The sequence below is a fragment of the Rasamsonia byssochlamydoides genome (assembly GCF_041956645.1).
Source record: "Rasamsonia byssochlamydoides strain NRRL 3658 unplaced genomic scaffold VTN77scaffold_6, whole genome shotgun sequence".
NCBI classification, from domain to species: domain Eukaryota; kingdom Fungi; phylum Ascomycota; class Eurotiomycetes; order Eurotiales; family Trichocomaceae; genus Rasamsonia; species Rasamsonia byssochlamydoides.
Window position 1 is genome coordinate 564,196 of NW_027192389.1, and position 23,820 is coordinate 588,015.

The 23,820-nt window shown below is 49.2% G+C and overlaps 9 protein-coding genes across 9 annotated transcripts; 7 read left to right on the top strand and 2 right to left on the bottom strand.

Annotated features, from left to right (window-relative positions):
* Window positions 1-614: 614 nt before the first annotated feature.
* VTN77DRAFT_7471 (uncharacterized protein) lies at window positions 615-1,610 on the top strand (the record flags this gene model as incomplete). The annotated part of the gene is made up of 3 exons (XM_069423863.1): window positions 615-697; window positions 779-1,316; window positions 1,377-1,610. 3 exons carry the CDS (start codon window positions 615-617, stop codon window positions 1,608-1,610), a joined length of 855 nt encoding a protein of 284 aa, XP_069281276.1.
* A 988-nt stretch (window positions 1,611-2,598) lies between these two features.
* Window positions 2,599-3,440, top strand: VTN77DRAFT_7472 (uncharacterized protein; the record flags this gene model as incomplete). Its single annotated transcript, XM_069423864.1, has 3 exons — window positions 2,599-2,736; window positions 3,124-3,201; window positions 3,318-3,440. The coding sequence occupies 3 exons, from the start codon at window positions 2,599-2,601 to the stop codon at window positions 3,438-3,440; spliced, it is 339 nt and encodes a 112-aa protein (XP_069281277.1).
* Window positions 3,441-3,668: 228 nt separating this feature from the next.
* VTN77DRAFT_7473 (uncharacterized protein) lies at window positions 3,669-5,826 on the bottom strand (the record flags this gene model as incomplete). Its single annotated transcript, XM_069423865.1, has 4 exons — window positions 3,669-4,478; window positions 4,540-4,951; window positions 5,004-5,116; window positions 5,278-5,826. The coding sequence occupies 4 exons, from the start codon at window positions 5,824-5,826 to the stop codon at window positions 3,669-3,671; spliced, it is 1,884 nt and encodes a 627-aa protein (XP_069281278.1).
* Window positions 5,827-6,237: 411 nt separating this feature from the next.
* Window positions 6,238-9,603, top strand: VTN77DRAFT_7474 (uncharacterized protein; the record flags this gene model as incomplete). The annotated part of the gene is made up of 8 exons (XM_069423866.1): window positions 6,238-6,678; window positions 6,733-6,855; window positions 6,914-6,998; window positions 7,059-7,241; window positions 7,306-7,479; window positions 7,538-7,562; window positions 7,656-8,225; window positions 8,283-9,603. The coding sequence occupies 8 exons, from the start codon at window positions 6,238-6,240 to the stop codon at window positions 9,601-9,603; spliced, it is 2,922 nt and encodes a 973-aa protein (XP_069281279.1).
* A 1,570-nt stretch (window positions 9,604-11,173) lies between these two features.
* VTN77DRAFT_7475 (uncharacterized protein) lies at window positions 11,174-13,543 on the bottom strand (the record flags this gene model as incomplete). Its single annotated transcript, XM_069423867.1, has 4 exons — window positions 11,174-11,542; window positions 11,602-13,146; window positions 13,200-13,281; window positions 13,335-13,543. 4 exons carry the CDS (start codon window positions 13,541-13,543, stop codon window positions 11,174-11,176), a joined length of 2,205 nt encoding a protein of 734 aa, XP_069281280.1.
* Window positions 13,544-14,102: 559 nt separating this feature from the next.
* On the top strand, window positions 14,103-14,933 carry VTN77DRAFT_7476 (uncharacterized protein; the record flags this gene model as incomplete). The annotated part of the gene is made up of 3 exons (XM_069423868.1): window positions 14,103-14,647; window positions 14,705-14,809; window positions 14,870-14,933. 3 exons carry the CDS (start codon window positions 14,103-14,105, stop codon window positions 14,931-14,933), a joined length of 714 nt encoding a protein of 237 aa, XP_069281281.1.
* An 838-nt stretch (window positions 14,934-15,771) lies between these two features.
* On the top strand, window positions 15,772-18,668 carry VTN77DRAFT_7477 (uncharacterized protein; the record flags this gene model as incomplete). Its single annotated transcript, XM_069423869.1, has 6 exons — window positions 15,772-15,789; window positions 15,913-15,975; window positions 16,029-16,050; window positions 16,108-16,139; window positions 16,199-17,467; window positions 17,517-18,668. 6 exons carry the CDS (start codon window positions 15,772-15,774, stop codon window positions 18,666-18,668), a joined length of 2,556 nt encoding a protein of 851 aa, XP_069281282.1.
* Window positions 18,669-19,878: 1,210 nt separating this feature from the next.
* On the top strand, window positions 19,879-20,810 carry VTN77DRAFT_7478 (uncharacterized protein; the record flags this gene model as incomplete). The annotated part of the gene is made up of 3 exons (XM_069423870.1): window positions 19,879-19,998; window positions 20,088-20,504; window positions 20,568-20,810. 3 exons carry the CDS (start codon window positions 19,879-19,881, stop codon window positions 20,808-20,810), a joined length of 780 nt encoding a protein of 259 aa, XP_069281283.1.
* A 1,610-nt stretch (window positions 20,811-22,420) lies between these two features.
* On the top strand, window positions 22,421-23,587 carry VTN77DRAFT_7479 (uncharacterized protein; the record flags this gene model as incomplete). The annotated part of the gene is made up of 1 exon (XM_069423871.1): window positions 22,421-23,587. One exon carries the CDS (start codon window positions 22,421-22,423, stop codon window positions 23,585-23,587), a length of 1,167 nt encoding a protein of 388 aa, XP_069281284.1.
* Window positions 23,588-23,820: the final 233 nt, after the last annotated feature.

The window sequence follows — 23,820 nt, forward strand, 5'->3', positions numbered from 1 at the left end:
AGGCACCTGTGCATTGTCTAGTATTTACGTGGTATCACTGTGCAGTCACTGCAGTGTGATGGTTTATTTGTTCCACTGAGATTAGTCAGATGTTGGCAGGTTTTTAAATCCGCCTGCCCACAACGATTCCGTGGAGGTCTACGCCCTTCGATAGGGTTGGTGGCGGCCACGCCGCACTCGGAGCTTTAAGATGGATAACACATGCGATCGTTGACAATGGAGGGTTTTCGTCCATAACGGTAGTATTCTATCGTTTGGTTACCTCGCATTTTATAGGTACCATTCATGTGTGCGAAAGCAGTGGTTGCTTGTGCGTCATACTCCCTTTTGCCGGTTGCCATAATACGACGATTCCAGGATTCTATCAAATAAGCGATAAACACAATAATTTCTGTCCACACGACATGCGAATTTAAGAGCCGCATATCTGAATCTGCCACAGCCCTATCCCAGATTTGACGTCATTCTGCACCTCACGAGGCTGTGATTCAGCCAATCTTTGAGCACGTTCATAAACTCAGCCTCGTCTCTCAGCTTTACACCGCTCGAACTAGCTATTTCGCAGATACCTTCCAGTACCTAGTGCGAAATCTACCTAGGCTTCGACTCTAGCCATGTCGTTCGAACTCAAAGAGAAGGGCAATCAGCTCTTCAAAGAGGGGGATTATGCTGGTGCGGAGGATATGTTTTCTCAGGCGTGAGTTCGATCCTCCCCCCATCTCGAAGCTTGCTTCAAAATTAACAACAGTGAATCTAACAATGCGTTGTTCTGTTGCAGTATTCAAAAGAATCCCAAAGAGCCCAGTTTCTTTACGAACCGCGCAGTCTCGCGACTGAAATTGGAGAAATGGTCCGGCGCAGAACGTGACGCGCGCACCGCCATCGAACTCTATGGCCCCAAGAACCCTGCCAGTCTGAAGAGCGCCTTCTACTTGGCCCAGGCGTTGCTGGAGCTCCAGCGGCCGCAGGAGGCTTACGATGTCGCTATCGACGCCTACCGAGCGAGTCTCGCAGCGAAGAGTGCGCAGACGGAAAATCTCTCGAGGATAGTGCTCCGGGCGAAGCAGCAAATATGGGCTGCCAAGGAGACCGCGCGATTACGGGAAATGAACGACACCCTGGCCAGCGTCGAGCAGCTGATCGAAGCGGAATTGAACAAGGAATTGAGTGAGCTCCAGGCGAAGCTGGACAGGGGCGAGATCGGCGAGGTTGGATTCAACGAGGACCAAAAGGCTCTCAAAGAAGAGGCGAACAAGAAGATCCACAATGTGCGGGAAGCGTTTCGCGTCGCAACCAATGGCGAAATCCAGGAACGAGTAAGACTCTTCCAGCGGTGTCTTTTGACAGGTTTACAAATGCTAATAACTCTTGCTTAGGTCGTTCCTGATTATCTCATTGATGGCATCTCCTTTGAGGTCATGCACGACCCTGTGGTCACGCTCTCCGGCCACAGCTTTGATCGCGTCAACATCGTGAAGCACATCGAGCGATCTGGTGTTGACCCAATGACTCGCGTGCCCATGTCTGTCAATGACTTACGACCAAATTACGCACTCAAAGAAGCCTGCGAAGACTTCCTCAACAAGAACGGCTGGGCTGTGGATTGGTGAAAATCGGGATACAAGATGAACTAATGGATAACGACCCTTGAATTGGCTTTTTGTTCATCTTTTTCCCCTTGGTTGATTTTCTATCAATTCTTGCCTTTTTTGAATTTGGCATTGGCATGGATCTGGAACGGGATCTATGATGTCCTTATGTGTATTTTTTTTCTATTGTTGTCACTGTCACCATACCCGTTTCTTCCTTCACACAGCGTGGGGTTTGGGCGTTTTGTGTGTGGTCAGTTTGATGATCACGGCATCCTCTGTACATAGTATTTTTGTTTTGAATCTGTAGGTCGAAGGAGAATCGGCCAGTGTTGCAAATCCTCTGATGTGAATTTTTTTTGCTCCTTTTTTTTTTGGCATCAGCGCTCCCCCATGACGATTATGTATGATACCTTATCCATTATGACGACCGCTTTTTGGACCATCTTTTTGCCTAAGAAAAAAGGTTGTATCTGACGCTCAACCAAAATATCTGTTGGGGTATTATCATTGACGAGGGGGGGGGGGGGGGGAACTAGAACTACCTTTTTCCTCTCTGCCCGCTGGCCCGGATGCGCGGGCTTAGCCTGTCCGTGTGATGCCCCTCCAACCCCCCACTACGGACGGGATCGCCTAATTACGTCGATTTATGATCCCCCGGCTGAAATAACCATTTCCCCAGGTGTCTGTCCCTTTCCATTGCCTCCTCCTTTTTTTTTAACTCTTTTTCACTTTTCCTTGTGAAGCTCTGCTCAAAGTGTATATAATATCCTTGGTGAGTTTTCCCCTGAAGCAACGGTCTGTCTCTCGAAAAGAGAGAATGGATGGAAGATCTCTCCTGTGTTTGCATTTTTACCCCTCATTTCGTCCCATGACAAAATGGGTTCCTTGCTGCAGCAGGAACTAACAGCTTGTTTTACGAGTCATATCTTGCAGAATACCCCCTTAACCAACCAACCCTAAGTTCTATATACGTATCTCGTGTCGTTGTATCGGAGGGCAATCAATCATGGTCGAGATCTCCCAGCAAATCTTTAACGACGCCTTGAAGGCCTCGGGCAACGAGACCCTTGCCAAGGAGTTCGCAGAGGCTTATGCGGAGGTTCCAAACCTGGCCACGAGACCGAAAAACGATGAGCTGTTGCAGGTGCGTAAAAAAGCCTGGTTTTTCATTCCTCCCGACACAAGTGAAGATGTGAAAAGCGTGTTGTTAGTGTGTTGTGTTGTATAAAATCGCAGTTGGAAAAGAGATCAATTCCTCTCCTCTCGTTTTCGAGTGTGTATGTGGCTGTGTACAAATTCCTGAGGCGTGAGCTGGCGGTGGAAAAGCAGACCTCTATCTGTCTACTTTCGCCGAGGGGACGTTGAACGACGGGGGTTTTTTTGGGTCCATGCATCTCATATGCCAAACTTGCGACGAAAGCACACTCACTCATACCTGCTTTTTTTTTCTTCCAATATTTCCATTAAATGCTTTTTTACTATCTTACATGTATGTACCATGCTAACGTCATGACTCGTTTCTACTATACAGCTCTACGCTCTCTCGAAGCAGGCCCTGCAAAACCCACCATTTGAAAAGAAGGAAGAGCCGTCATCTTGGGCATTTCAGGTACATACATTCTCCACCCTCGTCAGAGATCCGTCTTAGAATATAGCGCAAAAGGGGGAAAAAAAAAAGAGAATACCTAAAGAAAGGCATCACCAACTGACATCCCATCACTACAGGAACATGCCAAGTGGAAGGCTTGGAAGAAGGTTTACGAAGAGGGAGTGAGCCCCGCCGATGCACAGAAGCAATACATTGCGCTTGTCAAGGAGCTGAAGCAGAAGTACGGCATGAAGGCATAAACGCCTTGGAAAGCGTGGCTTCTTTTAAAGGGGGTGCGACGTGAGCACTATTTATTAAAATTTACGAGGATTTAACACACAAACACACACGCATACATATATATTACATATATGATTATAGCCGATGCAATGTGAGGAGATGGGCTGGCCATTGACCAGGATGTCAATGGCTTCTAGCCTCTAGTTTTGTCTATCTTCTCTGTTGTCTTTGTTTCGTTTTCATTTAATTCATCCTTCCCAGGTCTGTCCGAGCCAGTCAGGCTCCGAATAGGTTGCCGTTGCACACCAAGGCATGTCAATTGCACCGTAGGGTGTCAGTGGCAGGTCGTAAGGCATTCGGAAGCCAACGATAGTGGAAGGAAGTGCGTCTTTTCTTCCTCCTTCCTGCTTCTCCTCAGAGGCAACGTAGTTGGGAAGATCGCTCTTGAAGCAGGGTACCATCTCAGCCAGTCCATTACCATCTGAAGTTCCATCATCTTCACGATACCCGCTGAATTTATGATCTTTCGCAAATAGACGGGGCCAAATGATGACTCCAATCTCCCAGCTGCAGATTCGCACTTCGCCATTCGAATTGGGTGCAGCTCCCCAAGCCTGCGTGGACAGGTTTGCAGAGGTCACCATGGCCCAATCGATGCGATCCAACCTCGTTGCGTCCGAAAAGCGGATGTAAGTTTTAATGTGTGGCGCTGCCCGCCGACGGCCTGCCTCTCGTTTCACCATGCGTGCCTCAGTTGGAGTTTTGTGTGTGATGTCACTGACGATGTCCTCCCTGTCTCCTGCCCAGTGGCAAAGATACGGACGCATGTATTGGAGCTGTTTCTGTTGCGCCGCGCTCTGCAATTTCATATGAATCGAACCACCCGAGCCGTAGCCATTAAGAGACCTGCGAATCTCATCAGGAGTAGGAAAGATGATGGAGTATTTGGGACAACTGAGGTTGCCTGGAGAAGACAGAACCGACACTGGGCACAGAGAATCAAACATAACTTCCCTCAGCCATTTGTCAGTCTGACCCAGGGAGGCAATTGATGATATCTAGTTCTCTGCGTCAGTGTTCGGCTTGAGGCTGGACCAATCTTGGGGTAACTCCTCGAACCTGGATGACAATGTGAGGCGAGCGAGACCGATCTCCGGTCCTCTTCACCTGGTCTAGTGGTATCTGTCGCAAAGTGTCTTTCAGTGCCGGCCAGCCCCATAACGGTGCCTTTTTAGAATCTGTACTGTTGATCTTCTGTTTCGAAGGAACACTGGCGATCAACGCTGCGCGAATAGCGCTGAAATCGTACTTTTTGAGCTGTTTTACTAGAGGACCAGTCTTCTTATCACCATAAGCCTCAAGATATGCCAGCAGGTCTCTTTTGAATCTCTCCCCAGTTCCAAACGCTGTGGAGTGAACGCCGGCAGTGTCTGGAATGGTCGACATCAATGGAAGCAGCGGGGACAGCCAAACAGCTTGACACATGTTTGCCCAGTCCCCGGGGATCATATTCGCAGTGTGAATGACCACCCTGTAATGCTCGTTAGAAAATTAAGTGATGACCCTGTCCTGAATTGGCTTACTGCGCGAGATCATCGTGTCGTAGAAGGATCATCATCTTCGAGTGGTGGGTGCCAAAGGGTTCTGGCATGTAAGCTGTTATAGCCTCTACGTTTGGATAGCGAGCACATGCTTCCTGAACCAGAGTCAGCTCTAAGATGATCAGACGATTGCTTTTCTGGCAGGGAAGGAGGGGTGAAAGAAGCAGCCAGGGGTGTACTATTAGTAGAACACTCTCTAGGCAGTTACCGACTTTCTAAAGCAATTTTCGTTCTTGACGACATTATTTCAACTTACATCAATGTGGACTCGGTTTGGAGCTTCCTTTTTCCAAGACCCGTGCACCACCTTGACCTGCACGAGGTTCCTCACATCTTCGTCGAACTGGCTCATCAAGAAATCGACATCGAAGAGATAATTAAATTGCCAGCATTCACGAATCATCGGATCCCCCAAGATGTCTCGGAGCTTGACTGTATCGACATTATTCCCCGAGGACGAAGGCAAGTCCCGAATATGAGTGAGCTTAATGGGGGACGGGATAATAGTCGGGAGTTGATCATTGTCAGCAGCCTTGTCCTTCTCATGAATATTTGTTTCACGATTGGCCACAAGGAGATTGTCGACAGCTGGATTCTCCTGTGGTTTTAAATGTGGAGACTGGGTTTGCGAACAAGACCGCCGTGGAGGAGTGATGGATCTGGTCAGTGATTTCAAGGGTCTTCCATTATAGCCGGTGGCTTCGGTTGGACGATCTGCACTCTCCTGTTTAGGTTCTTCCACACAATCCTCAGCATGTGAGAAATTTCCAGGCGACACTTTCAATCGTTTTGATGGACGATCCATGTTGATGGCAGTGCCCAGAATAGTGACAGTAATGTATGTTTTTCGTGAAGTGGCCTGGGTGGTTTAAGGGCGGGTGGTTACTAACGCACTTGCCTAACACAACATCATATTCACGGCCACCCGTTTCTGCCCCCAAACCATTGGTTACGAGGCCATGTTGCTTCTGTATAACTCCCTGCAACGCAAATGGCCAGACCAATGGTGTTTCCAACATATCCGCCCAGGCAGACTCGCAGCGGCAACGCGCAGCACTCCGAAAATGAAGCCGCCACGGGGGCAGGATTCGTCCAAACTGCTAAGCCTTTATTTAATCAGTCGTGGATAGAGCAAGCCTCCCATGCCTCTTATATCTACTTTCCAGGCGGATCTCCCACCTATTTCTGCTCAATGTTCTAATCATCCTCTTACACAATGTCCTTCTTCAAGAAACTGAGAGCCAAAGCAGGAAATTTCAAGCCCAGCTCCAAAGGAGAGTACAAGGCTATCCACTCTGGTAACGACGCATTATCAAGGCAACCAATTTTTGACCCTTCTGAGACAAAATCGATTGTTGCTCGCTCTACCAACGCGGCATTTCAGGAAGCGTGGGATATGCATTGGCAAGAACTTACGCAGGAGGAAAGGATCGCTTGGAGTCGTGACCGTGAGAAAATCAGCCCGTTGAAGGTTCAGAAAACGATCGAGAGTCTGGATAAATCCCACAAAGAACGATCCATTACGCGACAATGCGCAGAGAAGACCCTTCGATTCCTTCGCGCCGTGGAGACATTGATGGCCGGCGCCGCAATTGGTATCCAGCAATATCCGGACGTCAGTTCGATAGTGATGGGAGTCATCAGAGTTATCATCAACGTGCGTTTCACTTTGCCATCGACGGTGTTATTCAAGCTATACTAACTGGAAAAGGTTGCTATGAGGTATTTCGAATATTATGAGAAATTAACGGTGATGCTGGAGCGGCTCTCGGATGACCTCGAAGTCTTTGATCTATACTCTAGGAGGAGTGGATGTGAACCGTTGCTTCATAAAGTAAGTTTTCCAGTTTACTTATCTTTTTTTTTTCAAACAGTGTTTAAGCTTCTTGAAGACTCTGGTTGCAGTATACGGAGACATACTCGCATTCTGTCGACATGCCAGACGCGTCTTTGTTGATGACCTCGGGAAAGAAAAGAGTGAGCAAGCAATTTGAAATACTGAAACACATATGTTAATATTGACGTATTATGAAACAGAGCAAGGCGCTCTTTTGGTATTTTTGAAAGTTCAATGGGCTCCTTTTGAAGAGCAGTTTGGCCGTATCACGTCGGATCTCGAATACCACACACGGAATCTGGACAAAATCACTGCAGCCATAACTCTGACTTCCACAGTGGATATTAAGGAAGAGATGAACAGGAGACGCTCGTTGGAACGTAGTATGTATTTGTTGTGCCATTTTCCCCACCTCAGTCAAAGAGAAGGCTGCTAAATTCAAGACAGAAAATGAGAGGGGGGATTTTCTACGCTGGATCTCTGAAGAAGACAGTAAAGAGATTCATAGCGTAATCAGGAGCAAACGATATGCAGATACAGGATCATGGTTGCTCTCCACCGAAAGATTCGAGAAATGGCTATCTGAAGATTCTTCAGATCTGCTTTGGTGTTTCGGACAAGGTTTGTTGGTACACAATCTCTTTTTCTCAATGAGCGTCGCTAATATATGATTTTCTAGCCGGAATTGGAAAGAGTGTACTGGCGTAAGTTCTTGGGTTCTGCTTTCCAAGCGGGCCTCCCACCTATATTACGTTCGCGTTCTGCCTTTCTGGCCTAGTTTAACTAATTCTCAACAGATCTATGGTCATCGATCATCTCACGGAACTCAGTAAACAAAAGGATTTCACTGTAGCTTTTGCTTACTTGAAAGGAGAGGATACGGACATGCAGCGTCTCCCTGTACGAGTGGTATCCATGTTCGTCAAACAACTGTGCTTGAAGATGCCAGCTCTTCCAGACGACGTCTTAAACTTTTACCACAAATTTACTCGAGATGCGCAAAAGCCGCTTTTTGATGACCTCCAAAACCTTTTCATCCAATGCACGCGCCACTTCAGACAGGTTTTTGTTATATTTGACGGGCTGGATGAATGCGCCGAGACGTATCGGAGACCAATCTTGGAATTTATATGTACAGTTGGTACCCAGTGTGCAAATGTGAAGGTCTTTGTGACTAGCCGCTGGGAACATGACATCGACCATATTTTTTCTCGACATCGAGTCTTGCGACTGTTGATTGAGCCAACGAATGTGAAGAACGATATCTCCGAAGTTGTGAGATATCAAGTGGCGACAGAGCTGGGGCACGTCAACCCAGACCTTCAGGAGGAAGTTATACGCATTCTGACGGAAAAATCTGGGGGAATGTAATGTCTATCTCATTTCCCTTCTTATAGGTAGTATGGCTAATATGCGATGGCTAGGTTTCTCTGGGTTGATTTGCAATTGAAGGACCTACTTCAAGTCCCGGAAGCTGATATTAAAAGACAGCTTGCGATGCTACCCACCGGATTGTATGCGACATATGTGCGGGTGTTTCAGAAAATGAGTATGCTGCCCAAAACAAGTAGAGCACTTGCACAGAAGTGCTTTCTTTGGGCATTCCACGCAAAGGAGCTTCTAAACTCCAGCCAGTTTATCGACGCCGTTTCATTGGAAAATAAAATTCAGTATCACGACGGATCTCCGTTGCAGCAATATTCTGCCCAAGACATCAAACAGGTCACCTCCAATTTGCTGCAAATATATGCACTCGGACTGCCCCGTGTGCGACCTATTCACTTCTCTTTACGGGAATTTTTCATGGATGCCACATCCGCCAACATACCTCAAGAGTGTCAGGACTTCTTTCCAACACAAGAAGAGGCACACGCTCAGCTGGCTGTTTTGTGTCTCCGGCATCTATTCGTAGAGGCCCCCCCGGCTGATTTGTCGAGTACGGTATTGTTCTACTGCGCCAAATTTTTCGATAGCCACATCAGAAGCTTAACCACGGTGCCACAAACACTTATTGATTTGCTTGATCGTTTGTTTTGGAAAGAACCACGTCAGCTTCTCAGAATCTTGTCACTTCGGTGGCCAATTTCGCATCACAAATATCCTGATGTCGACTGTCCCGGTCATCCCCGATCAGTTGATCCCAACTTTTTTATGAGGTGTACCAAGCTCGACACGGTGCCACAAATCTGGTCTAGATACTTTTCAGATGCAGAGTCTCGTCAGTATCCACAGGAGTACCTCCACCTAGCCTCCTTGGTAGGACTGGAGGACATCGTCAGAGCCATTGTCTCTCGCGACGATGTGGATATTGATCGCACGGATGCTCTGAAGTGGAGTCCTCTGCATTATGCATGTGTAGATGGTCAATGTGGGGTTGTTCGACTGCTGCTTGACTCAGGGGCAGACTGGAATCTGAATTGCGATCCCAATGATAGAGACTATGAGTCTCCAATCCAAGTGGCAATAAGGGCAGGGAATCCGAAAGTGATCGACTGCTTTATCGAACGAAAAGACATCTTCAATCTAGCCGTCTTTGTCCGCTCTATGGGCGAGGACAATCACAAGGCCATGAAAACTCTTCTCGATCGCGGTGCGGAAGTGAATCAGCTCGACGAGGCCGGCCACAGTCCCCTCGAAGTCGCCATAAGTGCAGGATTCGTCGAAACTGCCAAGCTTTTAGTCACTTACGGAGCGAAAGCCAACGTCTCACAAGCGCCCGACATTGGAGGACAACCTGTATTATGAAGAATATGGCGAGGAATATAGGTGAGGAGCCCGCCTGGAAAGGAGATAAAATGGGGACGACATTCGAGGAGAACCTATAGTATGAAGAATATGGCAAGGAATATAGGTTGGAAGGCCGCCTGGAAATGAGATAAAGAAAATGCATATATATAGTTAGCAGGCCCGGGGGTCCAATAGACTAAGTATCTGTCGATGAAGACGGTAAAATGATTGAATTTTGACTAGAACTAGAACTCCTAGTATGGCTGAGAGAAACGACGGTGATTAGAAGAATCAAGAAAAGATAAAGAAGACAAGAAAGCAGGCTAATTTTTAACCCCCCCCCCCCCCCCCCCAAAAAAAAAACCAACATGGCCGATCAGCTTCCATCTATTTCCTTCCTTTGTTCTCGGTATTTGCTTGATTTCACGGGTGAGATCACTAGGTACCACCTAGGACTCCTACATAGGTGCTGACATAAACCCGTCGAGCAAAGCAAGACGTTTAATTAATTAAGGCTTGTAAATATCACTGATGAAGAGCAAATAATTAGGCAGATCGCATAAAATCATTCATCGAGTGTCGGCTCGGAGTAGATGAGAGATATTCCCGAGAGCAGAGACAGACGAATGAATGCATTTCACTTCATTTCATTTCATTATATTTAATTATTGATTGTTTCCATTTCTAAGTAAGAAGCGCGATACTTCTCTCGATTGACGTATAGTATAGTATAATATTATCAAGATCTATGTAATGAGACTATGGTTAGCTGGCTAGATCGCTAGCTATACATCCTTCTAGAAGGAAAAGTCGGTAGTCGATCGAAAGCATTAGAGTGTCACGGGCAAACGGGCACGCAGTAAGTCTGGAAGTCCTCTCTCTCTCTCTCTCTCTCTTTCTGCCGTCCTCTCACTCATTCAACCATTCGTTTTCCCTTATTTTTTTTTAAAAAAAAAAGATAGAAAATTCAAGAAAGAAAAAAAAAAGCACTCGGATTACCTACTTAGTTAAGTAGTAGTTAACTGATTAATTAACCCAGTTCAGTTGTCCATGTTCTGACAGACCCGATAGATAATTTAAAACACGCCGAGTTTCTCCCAAAAACCAAAACACAAACACTCACAAACACATATACGAAAATAAAAAAGAACAGAAAAAAAAATAAAAATAAGGAGACAAAAAGAAAAGGAAAAGGGAAAATGACTAACACGACAAATGCGTACCTTGCCTGTCGTCTTTGTGACTGGATGTCTGGATGTTCAGGGTAAGTTACCTAGTTAGTTAGTTAGCTCTATAGGTACATACATGCGCCTAGCTACCAGCATCAGCATTGTGAGTGCGATGCTCGTGCTGTCTCTCTCTTTATCTCCCTCCTTTCATTTGTCTCGCTCTTCTCTTATTTTTTCCCTCTTTCTTCCGATCTCTCGCAATGGGAAATAAAACCGGGTTCAAGTTCATGAGCATAACAACGTTCTCCTATCTTGTACATAGGTAGGAACAAACCAACCAAACAACACACACAGAGAAGAAGAAAAAAGAAAAATGAACAAGAAAGAAGCAAGCCAACGCGTTATTATTTATCGCCCTGTCAATCGACCTTGCCCGTTGAACCACCATTCAAGAGACCTTCCTTCCCATCCAGTCGGAAAAAGCCACCGCCGTTGCCAACACCCAGAATGCCGCCGTTGAATCCGCCGAAGGATCCCCGCTTCAGAAGCCTTCTTCGCGCAAAGAAGGCAGCTACAGAAAAGGAGATGAGGAAAATGATGATGGAAATAATACGATGGTTGGCAATAAAAGACCGGGTGTGGAAGAATGCAGACTCAATGGTGCCGATGGTGGACTTGGACTTGATCTTGGGCGGGTTGCTAATGACGAGAGGAATCGTCTCCAGAATCGAGGTACGCGAAGGCAAGATCGCAGACCCACTGGCAGCAGTGTCCCAGTAGCGTCGGTTCTGTAGATGTTTAATTAGCCAGAGCTCAATGACTGAAATTCAGCTGGAAAAGAACTTACTTCTTCATCATTGATAATAACACGCTCGCCATTCTTCACATCAATGCCGTACGTTGTCCGAAGCCAACGCTCCCAGAAATCACCGTCGACCCAGGCAAACGCAACCTGCTTCTTGTCCTCCTCGCGGATAGTGATATGCATACTTTTCGCTGCTCGCAAAGCACGCTGGTCGTTGCGGTCTTCAGCCTCCTCGATACGCAGTTGCTTGGCATCACGGAGCTCCTGTCTCTCCAACTGGAAGAGTTGCGTCTGCTTGTCCATCCATTCCATTGCAGCATTCTTCAACTCGCGCTTCGCCAAGATGAACTCGTCCGGCCGCCTGTGACTGAGAATGCCCAGCACGACAAACTTGCCATCCATGATCTCCCTCGCGTTCGAAGCGGTCAGCTCAGGCACGATTGGCAGCCAGACACTTCGCATCCAAGACAGCACCTGGTGGAAGTCTCTCATATCCCTGGGGGCGAGGGCATTGTAATACGAAGGCCGACCGTCTCTCACAACAAGAAGACGGGGCCAAGTCGAGATCTTGAACCTCTCCGCAAGAGCAGCACTATCGGTCTTGACCAGTCGGGCGTGGCCAACCAAGCTCAGCGTCAAGCGTTCCAGGGCGATGAAATCCTCCGAAGTGGTCGCATGGTCAAAGAAGTACAGGAAGATCACTTCCTCCTTCTCTTCCAATTCCTTAAACTTGGCCGCATCGACATACTGCACGCCTGAAGCAACATCGACGGCTTTTTCAGCCCAAGTGATGAGATCGCCTAGTCCACGCAAGCCTTCATACTCGACTCTCTCTCCACCCTTGAAGAAATAGATTGTCGGAAAAGCCTTCACGCCAGCATCTTTGCAAAGTCGCTTCTCAACGTCACAGTTGACTTCGCCGACATTCAATTTGCCCTTCAACTCTTTGGCCATCTGAAGCCAGTTGGGAGCCAGCGCTTGACAGTGATGGCACCATGGCGCATAGAATTTGATAAACCATGGGTTCCGCGTCTTTGTGACAAATTTCTGGAAGCTCTCTGCGGTCAACGGGACCGAGGTACCTTGGGGATTCGGGACAACAGTTGAGACAGACTTTTCGCCAGTGGCCTTGGGGGTAGCAGCAGTATTATCCTGAGCCAACTTGCTGCTGGCGAGCTGCGCCACCTGCTCGTTGTGCTTTTCACCCGCTTTGATACCCGCCTCGGGATCCTTATCCTTCGCGACAGGCTTATCAGGCTCCGCTTTGGTGTCTACACCTTTAGCACCAGGCTCTGGCAGCTTGAGTCCTTTTCGGGGTCGAGAACCAGGTCGAATCAACTCCAGCTTCTCCTCGATAAACTGGCTTAACCCTTCCATCGTCTTTGGCCCGGAGTATTGTTCCAGCAGCTCGCCATTGTGGTACAGAGAGAAAGTAGGGAAGAATTTCACATCAAGCTTTTGGCACAAGTCCATGTATGCGAGACAGTTCATCGATGCAAAATGGAAATTGTAGAAACCAGTAAAGGAATTCAAGGAGGACTGTACATCGGGGGTTTTGGCTGAGGCTGTCGATAACGGGTCGGACGTCTGCTGCATGTCAGACAAAATGATCCCATGGACCCGATATGATCACTACTCACGTAGTAGAATTCGTATAAGGTCTGCCACGTGGGGGCAATGTGCTGGCAGTGTATACAGCTGGGAGAATAGTGTTTAACAAACCTAATGGCATGTTAGTTACTTCTCTGGGTCATCAGTGCCCAGGACACCCTTACCAGTATCCATCCTTGATGGTCTCTTCAAAGTTTTCGGGGGTCAATGATTTCTGGGGAGGCACCTCGATGTTGTTGAAGGTGGTGCTGACGGATTCCGGATCTGCATCCCTTTTTACCAGGGTGTTCTTTGATGCATCATCTGAGGGAGCGGCGAAGGTCGGAAGGGCGACAAGCGATAGGAGCGACCACACCAGCAGCGAGGGCTTCATGCTGGCGGGTATTCGAGATCAGGGATCTTTAAGGGCCGTCAAAAGCGAAGTCTCTGTATCTGAACGAGGGTGAAAGAAGGCGAAAAGAAACAGGATCCACAGCACAGCTGTTAGAAGTCGTACATGGATAACGGAACGGGTCGTCTGCGGCTTGCAGCTCGAGACGGGAGATCAGGCCACGACGGCGTTTCTGCGTCGACGAGGACAAATATGTCCTTGCTGGGGCCAGCAGGTCCCGAGACAGGGATAGTCAGAAGATTGAATCACCGTGGACAAAGGCGAAGAAAAAAAAAATAGCCCCTGGAGAGTAGTAAAGGGATGCAGTCGTTAACTTGGCGCGAGTTCTGGCCTCAGGTCCGTTCCACCCTCAGAGAGGCTGTGAGAGCCCCTTGGGGCTGGCGTGGAGCGGATGTTTCTCCGCTCCGATGGCAACCACCACAGCCTGAGCCGATCGACGAGACGAGAGTCGACGTCGTTATCCCGCCCACTGCCCGCGCACCATTGGGCTTTGTTCTTACACCGGGTCAATTGATTTTGCGCTCTCGGTCACTCTTGCAAAATGAGGTCGACCCTCCGGTTACTGGCCAACGTGAAGCAGGGCCGGTATCTCGAGCCTTTTGCTCCCACTGGCTTGACCGGGCTCCGAACCCATCCCAGCCCACGTCCGACGCTCATCTTTCTCTACCAGTCTATCCTCGAGAAGCTCAAGGCTTTTCCTGAGACGTCGGTTTACCGTCAGTCTACCGAGGCTCTGACCCGCCACCGTCTACAGATTGTCGAGTCCACCAAGCCACCGGGGTTTGATGAATGGCTCGAGCGCGTGAAGAAGACTGTCGCTGCTGAGCCCGAGCGCTTCAAGGCAGTTCGTCGTCCGGATGGTTCTTATGCCGCGCGGCAGGAAGGTAACCCCAACCCTGGCCCTCGCGGCCTGGAGTGGGACGGTGAGGGCATGGAGCCGAGCACGGAAGGACCGGCGCGAACGGAGGAGGAGCTCGCTCGCTGGCACAAGATCATGGAGGAGGCCATGTCAACTGAGAAGAAAGATTCCGACTTCGAGTCAAATACCATTCAGTGGGAGCCCGAGCCAGCCCTGGAGGCGGACCAGTACGTGATTGCGTGGCCGTCAATTCCGGATTGTGAGGGAGGCTAACGAGTAACTAGGATTGCTGAGATCGAGAACAAAATTGGTGGCGGTTTGATCGAGGAGCTCATTCAGGTGGCTGAAGGGGAGCTGAAGCTCGTGGATGAATTGGCGAAGGCCCGAGTGTATGTTCTCTGTTTTCCCGGTTTCCATTCGCCTGAATCTGTAACTAACTCTCAGTACAGGTGGGAGGAGCTCGAAGAGAAGCCCCGACCAGGACAATGGACTTACTTTGAACGCGAACAATAGGGTGGTTCCTTGATTGACAAAAAGATACCTGTATTTATTAACGGTTGTCGGTTCATGTAGAGCAATACATTATGATTTTACAAGTGCATTCTCTTTTGCTTATTACTTTTCTAGTCACGACCAAAGGAAGGTTAATTTTGGTATAGTCTGTTGATAATTGGATAATATTCGGATTTTGTCTTGCCGTTCTTTTTGAGAAAGAACCGGAGGAGGGAAGAGAAAGAGATAAAAAGAAGAAAGAGGGGATTGGGGGAAAAAAATTCAAAACCCAGGAACATATTTGCCTACTGTAAATTGAAGTAAGAGAGAAGAAGCGTGTCTGCCATCACTGTGTTGTGTGATGCCTGGAGAGCACTGACCTTGTTCTGGTTTTATGCCTCCAGTTAGAGAACGTGGAGGAAGCTATACAGCACATTACCTGACTACATATTATTTCTATTATTTCTACTATTCTTGATAGATGCATCAATCTCTTAGAAACATATCTCTCTGCTGGTACCTTAATTGGGGTTGATGGACTCTATTTCTGTATGGCGGCCAAGGTCAGGCCACATGGCATCCACACTAAGCCTTGCCGGGACAGGAACGCTGCTCCGAACTGGACACATCAAGATCTCCCGGGGTCGTCTGCTATTGTCGAGGCCGACGCTCGAAGCAACAGACCTCCTCGACGCAACGATCGTGACGACAACTTGCTGGCCAAGGAGGTCTTGTTCCTCAAATACCCTCTCGCGTCCCTTTCCCGCACTGGAGCTTTCTCCGCCTTGAACGAGGCCCTTCTTACGGGCGCACACTGTTCACAGCTGTCTCCTGAAGTACACATAAGTGAGCCTGGAACATGCGGTTAGACATCAAGGTGCGCACCCTTTTTTTTTTTAACATGCATTGGAGGGCTATATTCACCTTCAGTTACGCCATTACTTATCACAAGCACTGTCAAAATTCGGATGAACTCGCTGACCGCAATCGTGTCCTGCAGAGGCAGCTCTTTGCCCGTTCAGAGCGGGTGAAGGGCATTGATTTCCACCCAACAGAGCCATGGGTAAGTAGTGTCTGGTACCTGTCGCTGAGGTTGATACTGATAAAAGGGTATAGATTTTGACGACGCTGTATAGCGGTATGCTGTCTATTTGTACTGCGGGGTTGTGGAGAAGGTGCTAATGTAGACTCGTAGGGCACGTCTACATCTGGTCATATGAGACACAGGTAAATATATCCTTTTACTTCGTTTTCCTAGACTCAGAGATTGCTGACAACTGCTGCAGTCGATCATCAAAACGTTTGAACTGACGGATGTCCCTGTCCGCGCTGGTCGTTTCATCGCTCGCAAGAACTGGATTGTTTGCGGATCGGATGACTTTCAACTCCGCGTTTATAACTACAACACATCTGAGAAGATCACGTCCTTCGAGGCGCATCCTGACTATATCCGGTCGATTGCCGTCCACCCGACACAACCCTTCGTCCTCACCGCCTCCGATGACATGACGATCAAATTGTGGGATTGGGAGAAGGGCTGGAAATGTGTGCAAGTGTTTGAGGGTCACAACCACTATGTCATGGGGCTCGCAATCAACCCCAAGGATACAAACACATTTGCCTCCGCCTGTTTGGATCGAACTGTCAAGATATGGAGTCTCGGGTCGCCTCACGCCAACTTCACCTTGGAGGCGCACGAAACCAAGGGTGTGAACCATGTCGACTACTACCCTCAGGCCGACAAGCCCTATCTTCTTACCACCTCCGACGACAAGACTGTCAAAGTGTGGGATTACACGACGAAGGCGCTCATTGCAACCCTGGAGGGTCACACCAGCAATGTCTCGTTTGCCTGTTATCACCCGGAACTGCCTATCATCATCTCTGGATCCGAGGACGGAACCATCAAGATATGGCACGCGAACACCTACAGGCTGGAGCAGTCATTGAATTATGGGCTGGAACGAGCATGGTGTGTTAGCTACCAGCGCGGCAAGCAGGGCATTGCAATGGGTTTCGACGATGGTGCGGTTGTGGTGAAGATGGGAAGAGAAGAGCCAGCTGTCTCGATGGACGGGTCGGGAAAGATCGTCTGGGCACGACATAATGAAGTGGTGTCTACTGTAATCAAGGGCGGTGAAACGGATCTCAAGGACGGCGCACCTCTTGCCCTACCGACGAAGGAGTTGGGATCGTGCGAAGTCTACCCTCAGACTCTCGCCCACTCGCCGAATGGGCGATTTGTTTCGGTGTGTGGTGATGGCGAGTACATCATCTACACTGCTTTAGCCTGGCGAAACAAGGCCTTTGGACAGGCTCTTGATTTCGCGTGGGGATCGAAGGACAACAGCAATGACTATGCCATCCGCGAGTCAGCAACCAGCGTCAAAATCTTTAAGAATTTCAAGGAGAAGAGCGGTGGTTTGGACGTTGGTTTCCAGGCGGAGGGTCTCACCGGAGGCGTGCTGCTTGGTGTCAAAGGCCAGGGTGGAATTGGAATGTTTGACTGGGAGACTGGAAACTTGGTTCGACGAATCGAAGTCGACCCGAAAGATGTAGGCATCGCAGGTTTATTCTCGAGAGATATCGCTGACATCTACATAGGTCTACTGGTCCGAGTCGGGTGAACTGGTCACCCTTGCTTGTGAGGACACTTTCTACGTCCTTCGTTTCTCCAGGGAAAACTACATTAACGGTGTGAACGCCGGCGAGGCTGACGAGGACGGCGTCGAATCGGCCTTTGAGGTCGTTACGGATATCAGCGAGACTGTTAGAACTGGACAATGGGTTGGGGACTGCTTCATCTACACCACTTCCACCAACCGCTTGAATTACCTGGTCGGCGACCAGACGTACACGATCTCTCACTTCGACCAACCGATGTATCTCCTGGGCTACCTGCCTCGAGATGGTCGGATCTACCTTGCTGACAAGGATGTCAATGTTGTCTCCTTCGCCCTCTCCTTGTCTGTTGTCGAATACCAGACCTTGGTTCTGCGAGGCGACATGGATTCTGCAGCGGAGCTCCTCAGCGATATTCCTCAGGATCAGATGAACAAGATTGCACGCTTCCTGGAAGGACAGGGTTACAAGGACATGGCACTGGAGGTGGCCACGGACCAGGAGCACCGTTTCGAGCTGGCACTCTCCCTGAACCGGCTAGATATTGCCCTTGAGATCGCCCGCGAGGCTGACGTTGAGCACAAGTGGAAGACTGTCGGCGATGCGGCATTGAACGCATGGGATCTGAGTCTTGCACAGGAATGCTTCACCCATGCCAAGGACCTGGGATCCCTGCTCCTCCTGCACACATCGACCTCGAACGCCGAGGGCCTGCGTGCTTTGGCCGAACAAGCGTCGGCGGCCGGTCTGCACAATGTTGCTTTCTCTGCTCTGTGGAGCGTCGGCGACGTGGACGCCTGCATTGATCTCCTCGTCCAGACCAACCGCCTTGCAGAAGCGGTCCTCTTTGCTCAGACCTATAAACCATCTCGGGCACCCAACCTGGTCGTCCGATGGAAGGAGTCTTTGGAGCAGTCGGGCAAGACCAAGGTCGCACGTCTGATCGGGGTGCCACCGGGCGCCGACTCGGGTGCTACCGATGACGACCTCTTCCCCGAATGGGAGGAATACCTGCGTTTGGAGAAGGAAGGGCTACCCGAGCCGCCATCTTCTGAGTCCTTAATCGATGTCGGCGGTGAGGGCGAGGCGGCGAGCGCGGCGAATGGAGCTCCCGAGGTAGAAACGGAAGCGTAGGCTGTGTAGCTTAATTTGTGATCATGGGATGACATTTGCATTCAACCTCCTTTTTGTCTGTTGTCTGTTTGTGCCAAAATTCACTCTGTCCTCTGTTTATCAGAGTTGTCGTGTTATATTATGTCCTTGTCAGGGTGTAGATTCCATATAACCATGAAAATGTTGATTCCTCTGCGGATCAGGAACTAAACTAGGAACTTCAATTGAAACTCAATTGGAATGATTCAAGTATTCTGTAACCAAAATATCCTGATACTACCTGACCTTGATCAAGCCAGTTTCTTTGAAGAGACTACGGAGTATGCACAACACATGCAGCAAACTGGTCACATTAGTGACATTACTAGTACTACTCTACTACCAGGTACTCCGCCATGCCAGAGCGTGGCGGGGAAAGGGTCTGGTGGGGCAATAATGTACTCCCGTCAAGACCATTCATTGTGATTGGGCAGGTAAAGGGCCTATGGGTCTGACAGTCTCCAATCACGATTCACGGTCGGCATACTTCCCGCAGGCTGGGATCCACCATATACAACAAGGTCAACAACCCTATGCAAGTTCAACAGTCGATCAACTTCAAATCAAGTTAACCCGAGAGCCCTGGGGAGAACTTTGCACTTCCAATTTTTGTGCCACTTACTTCATTGATAATTAAGGGTGGGACCTATGTATGGAGCTAGCCTCGTGCCTGTCGGAGTTCGGCATGATGCCTCTGATGCCTCTGATGCCTCCATAGGCCTGCCTCCTTACAAGCTGAAGCGCCACGCTTCACTTGGTTCATGTACTGCACAGAATCCAGCTCTTATCCCCTCTCTTGGATCAAGGAACAGAAGTCAATCCAGCCTCTCTCATTCATTTATTCTATGAATAATTGAGATAAAAATGTGTGTGAGGTTAGGATTTGGAGACAGGACTTTCTGTTCTTTGTCCTGTCTTTCTGGACGGAGTCACTCTGTGTATGTACGGAGAACTCCGTACCTTTCTTTTTTTTTAACACTGTCATCTTTAAAAGACCTCAGACTATAACGTCCATTGACGTGAAATTTAGACACGCGTCTTCTGTTGAGGGGGCCTCCAAACTTATTTCTTTGCATGGCTCTATCAGTACCACTGACACGCAGTTATCATCCATCTCAAGCACCAAATATACCTACCTAATTCCTTAACAACAGAAAGAAAACAGAGGACACAGCTGAAGAAGGCTGACACCATGCTCCCCTCACTTGGTCTATTATCGAAGATCTGCGTCTTGATATCCTTCATCCTCAGCATATTGTGCCTTTTCGCAGGCTCCCAGCAAAATTTCCTTCAGGATGCCAGCGTTATGACGGTATGTCTACAGTCAGTTCTGAAATTACGTTGAATTCAACTGTGGGGAAGAAGAAACCGCAAACTGACGGATATCGTTCAATCTCTCAGCTCAACACCTCCGCCTCGAGACCGACGTCAGCGATCAAGGCCGTGGAAACTGGCTCAGCCACCGACCTGGGCTTACGCGACTTCTACTCCGTATATGTGCTGGCATACTGCGAGGGATACTTCGTCGACGGTCATCGCAACGTGACGAGCTGCTCTGATCGTTCCGCCGTCTTCGCGTTCAACCCGTCCGATGTGTTCTCGAGTGAACTCGACCCGGGGTTCAATGTCTCCGACATCGACTGGCCGGATACGATCACGGACGACTTTTCAGTCATGGAGACCACCACCAAGGCCATGTCTGTCCTCTACATAATCGGAGCAGGCGCGACGGGGATGACACTGCTGATGGAAATCTTGGTGACATCAGCATCAGCGGGAGCAAGACAAGCTATGATGGCACATCTCTTCTTCACGGTAGTACGTGCATATTCTTTTGCCGTTAGATTTGGATGTCATCGCGTCTCACTGACATGCTTCCAGCTCAGCTTTGTCTGCCTAGGAATCTCCTCCTCGGTTGCTTCAGTGATCGCCGTCAAATTCGTGGAACTGATCAATCGACACGGGAAAGACTACGGGATAACGGCCACTGGAGGCGACAAATTTCTCAGTATGACATGGGCTGCTGTATGTCTGGTGTTTGTCACCGTGGTGATCAGTGTCATCACGCTTCCACCTGGAGGTGGTTCCCCGGCCCCAGCAGAGAAGGAAGCGGAAGGTGCTTGAGCGAGCGTACAGTCGACCAGCAGGAGAAGATGCTTGTCGGGCCTTTGGAAGGATAAGCTTGAAGATGATGAAAGATGGATGATGATTTCTCTTGTTCTGTTTCCTGTCTTTTTATTCCCCTCTTGGTTCTTTATTCTCTTATTCTCCCCATTTTCCAGGAGAAGACGGGGTGATGATCAGCACCATAACTGGCAATGCTGTGGGTGACAGATGGGATGTGAATGTAGAGTTGTTCCGGATTATTTTCGATATTATGCATACTATATTAGTTCGAATGTCGATCATTAGAGGTGAGCTGCTCATATATTTTCATCCTACAGTAGGGATTTCCTACCCTCCTAAGATCCGTCAGAGGCATTTTTGTGAGCAAATAGCATCCAAACGTTCGAGTGGTCATTGGCACCTGTTTCCAGGCAACCTTAGATGGAAAGTTTCCATAGTCCAGACAATGGATCGTACCGACAATGGATAATAGGATTTGGGCTCGAAATGAACGATTGAATTTTGACGGAGCAAGATTCACCTCATCGCACATTGCGTCAATTGAACGCAGATAACCCATAGAGTTTGCGTTTCTTCCGTCGGTGTAACCCAGACGTCATTTTCTACGACAAAAACCAAGATCATAGACACACTATAGAGAAGACTTCAAGCTGGTAGTTTTTGAGGGAAATGCAGAAGTAGTAGTAAACAGCGAATAGCACGATGCTCGGCTCGAGCTTCCTTGAATCCCCACCCCCGGTGTCCATGTCTGGAGAAAAGGTCTGACCACCGACTCTCCCCGTCCAACTCACCTTCCTGGTGGGGTGGGGTATCTGTCGTATTGCAGCGTCAACTCTGCCAGGTCTTGGCATCATCCCTGGGTGAAGAGTCAATGGCATACGATAGCAAATCAATGCCACTGTACGTCCTCTATGCCCTTGCTGATCCTCGGAACATAGTGTAACCGCGTGTCCAACTTGTCCTGCCATTGCGCAACGTACGACCCTCTCTCCACTTGGCAATGGGGAAGTTGGAACGTCCATTGCTGGGTAATAATGCCTCGATCAAGCCGCGTCTGTGCTAGTCCGGCGCAATTGCTGATCAATGAAGGGACGGATAATTAACGGGCATCAGAAATACTTGGGAGAGGCTTGAGCCCTACCTGCCGTACCCACCTGCGCCCTCCAGACTTGGCTAGCATTCGGGGAAGGGGCGCACGCCGCGCTCCTGCTAACGATTAGCGCGGGCCCCGTAGGGAATGATTCGAATCCAATAGGGAAGGAACGGGGCGGAAGGGCCCGCGATGATGTAGTTGTTCCTGCCTTCAACGCGTCCTGCAGCAATCAATGTTTAAATCATTCCTGCCTTCCCTGCCTTCCTGCCGCTCTTAAGTTGCCCTCTGATTTCCCTCTGCCTATCCTTTCCTCTCTCATCTTCCAAACTCAATCGCCTTCGATCCTCTTGATCGACCATAATTGTCTCTATTAAGTCACGCTACCTAGGTACATACCTACATACCTTACTACTTGGCATATCCTTGAAGCTTACATTATCATCACGCAGGTTGCAGATCTTACCCCGCTCGCACGTACAGTCCCAACCTCACATTAGTCAGATCATCCCTCATCATGGGAAAGAAAGCAGTTCACTTTGGGGGCGGCAACATTGGCCGTGGCTTTGTTGCCGAATTCCTCCATGAGTCTGGCTTCGAGGTCGTCTTCATCGATGTGATGGACAACATCATCGAGGCTCTGCAGAAGACTCCCTCATACCAGGTCGTTGAGGTCAGCGAGGAGGGCGAAACCACAAAGACCATCAACAACTACCGGGCAATCAACTCCAAGAAGAATGAGGGAGATGTGATCAAGGAGATTTCTACTGCAGACGTGGTTACCTGCGCCGTTGGGCCCAATGTCCTGAAATTCATCGCCCCAGTCATTGCCAAGGGCATCGATGCTCGGGCCGTCTCCAAGCCTGTGGCTGTCATTGCCTGTGAGAATGCCATTGGAGCTACAGACACTCTCCACGGGTTTATCAAAGACAACACCAATCCAGAGCGGGTCAAGACTCTCTACTCTCGTGCTCAGTTCGCCAACTCCGCGATCGATCGCATTGTCCCGACCCAGCCAGAAGACGCTGGTCTTACCGTTCGGATCGAGAAGTTCTACGAATGGGTTGTCGAGCAGAAACCGTTTGGCGATGTTGGCCACCCGGATATCCCCGCCATCCACTGGGTCGACAACCTGGAGCCGTACATTGAACGCAAACTCTTCACTGTCAACACCGGCCATGCCACGGCCGCATACTACGGCTACACTTCCGGCAAGAAGACGATCCACGATTCCTTGAGCGATGACAAGATTCGTCAGAAAATCCACGACGTCCTCGATGAGACTGCAGCTCTTATCGTCGCCAAACATGGCATCTCGAAGCAGGAGCAGCAGGAGTATGTCGACACGATCATCAAACGTATCTCCAATCCCTACCTGGAGGACGTGGTCGAACGTGTCGGGCGCGCGCCATTGCGCAAACTCTCCCGCAAGGAGCGTTTTGTGGGTCCTGCGTCCCAGCTGGCGGAGCGCGGAATGAAGTTCGAAGCCCTTCTGGGACCGATTGAGCAGGCCCTGCGTTTCCAGAACGTGCCAGGTGACGACGAGAGCGTGGAGCTGGCCAAAATCTTGAAAGAGAAATCTGCTCCCGACGCGACCAGCCAGCTCACCGGGCTGGAAAAGGATCACCCTCTGTACCCTCATATACTCAAATTGGTTGAGAAGGTGCAGGGAGAATCCAAGTGATGCCGTCAGCCGTCTCCACCGGCATTTTTCCTTCGGTAACGACTTCATCGACTTTTCTTTGGGCTTTTCTTTTTTCTTTCACCGTGTCTGTATGACACCACGTGTTACAATGAATTAATTTAACGATATGAAAGGTCGAGATCGATTATCAATCGGTTATGGCATGGTCGAAACAAGGCGTGCAGGTTGAACTAAGAACTAATTACTTCTACGGGCATATGGCATCTCGGGTT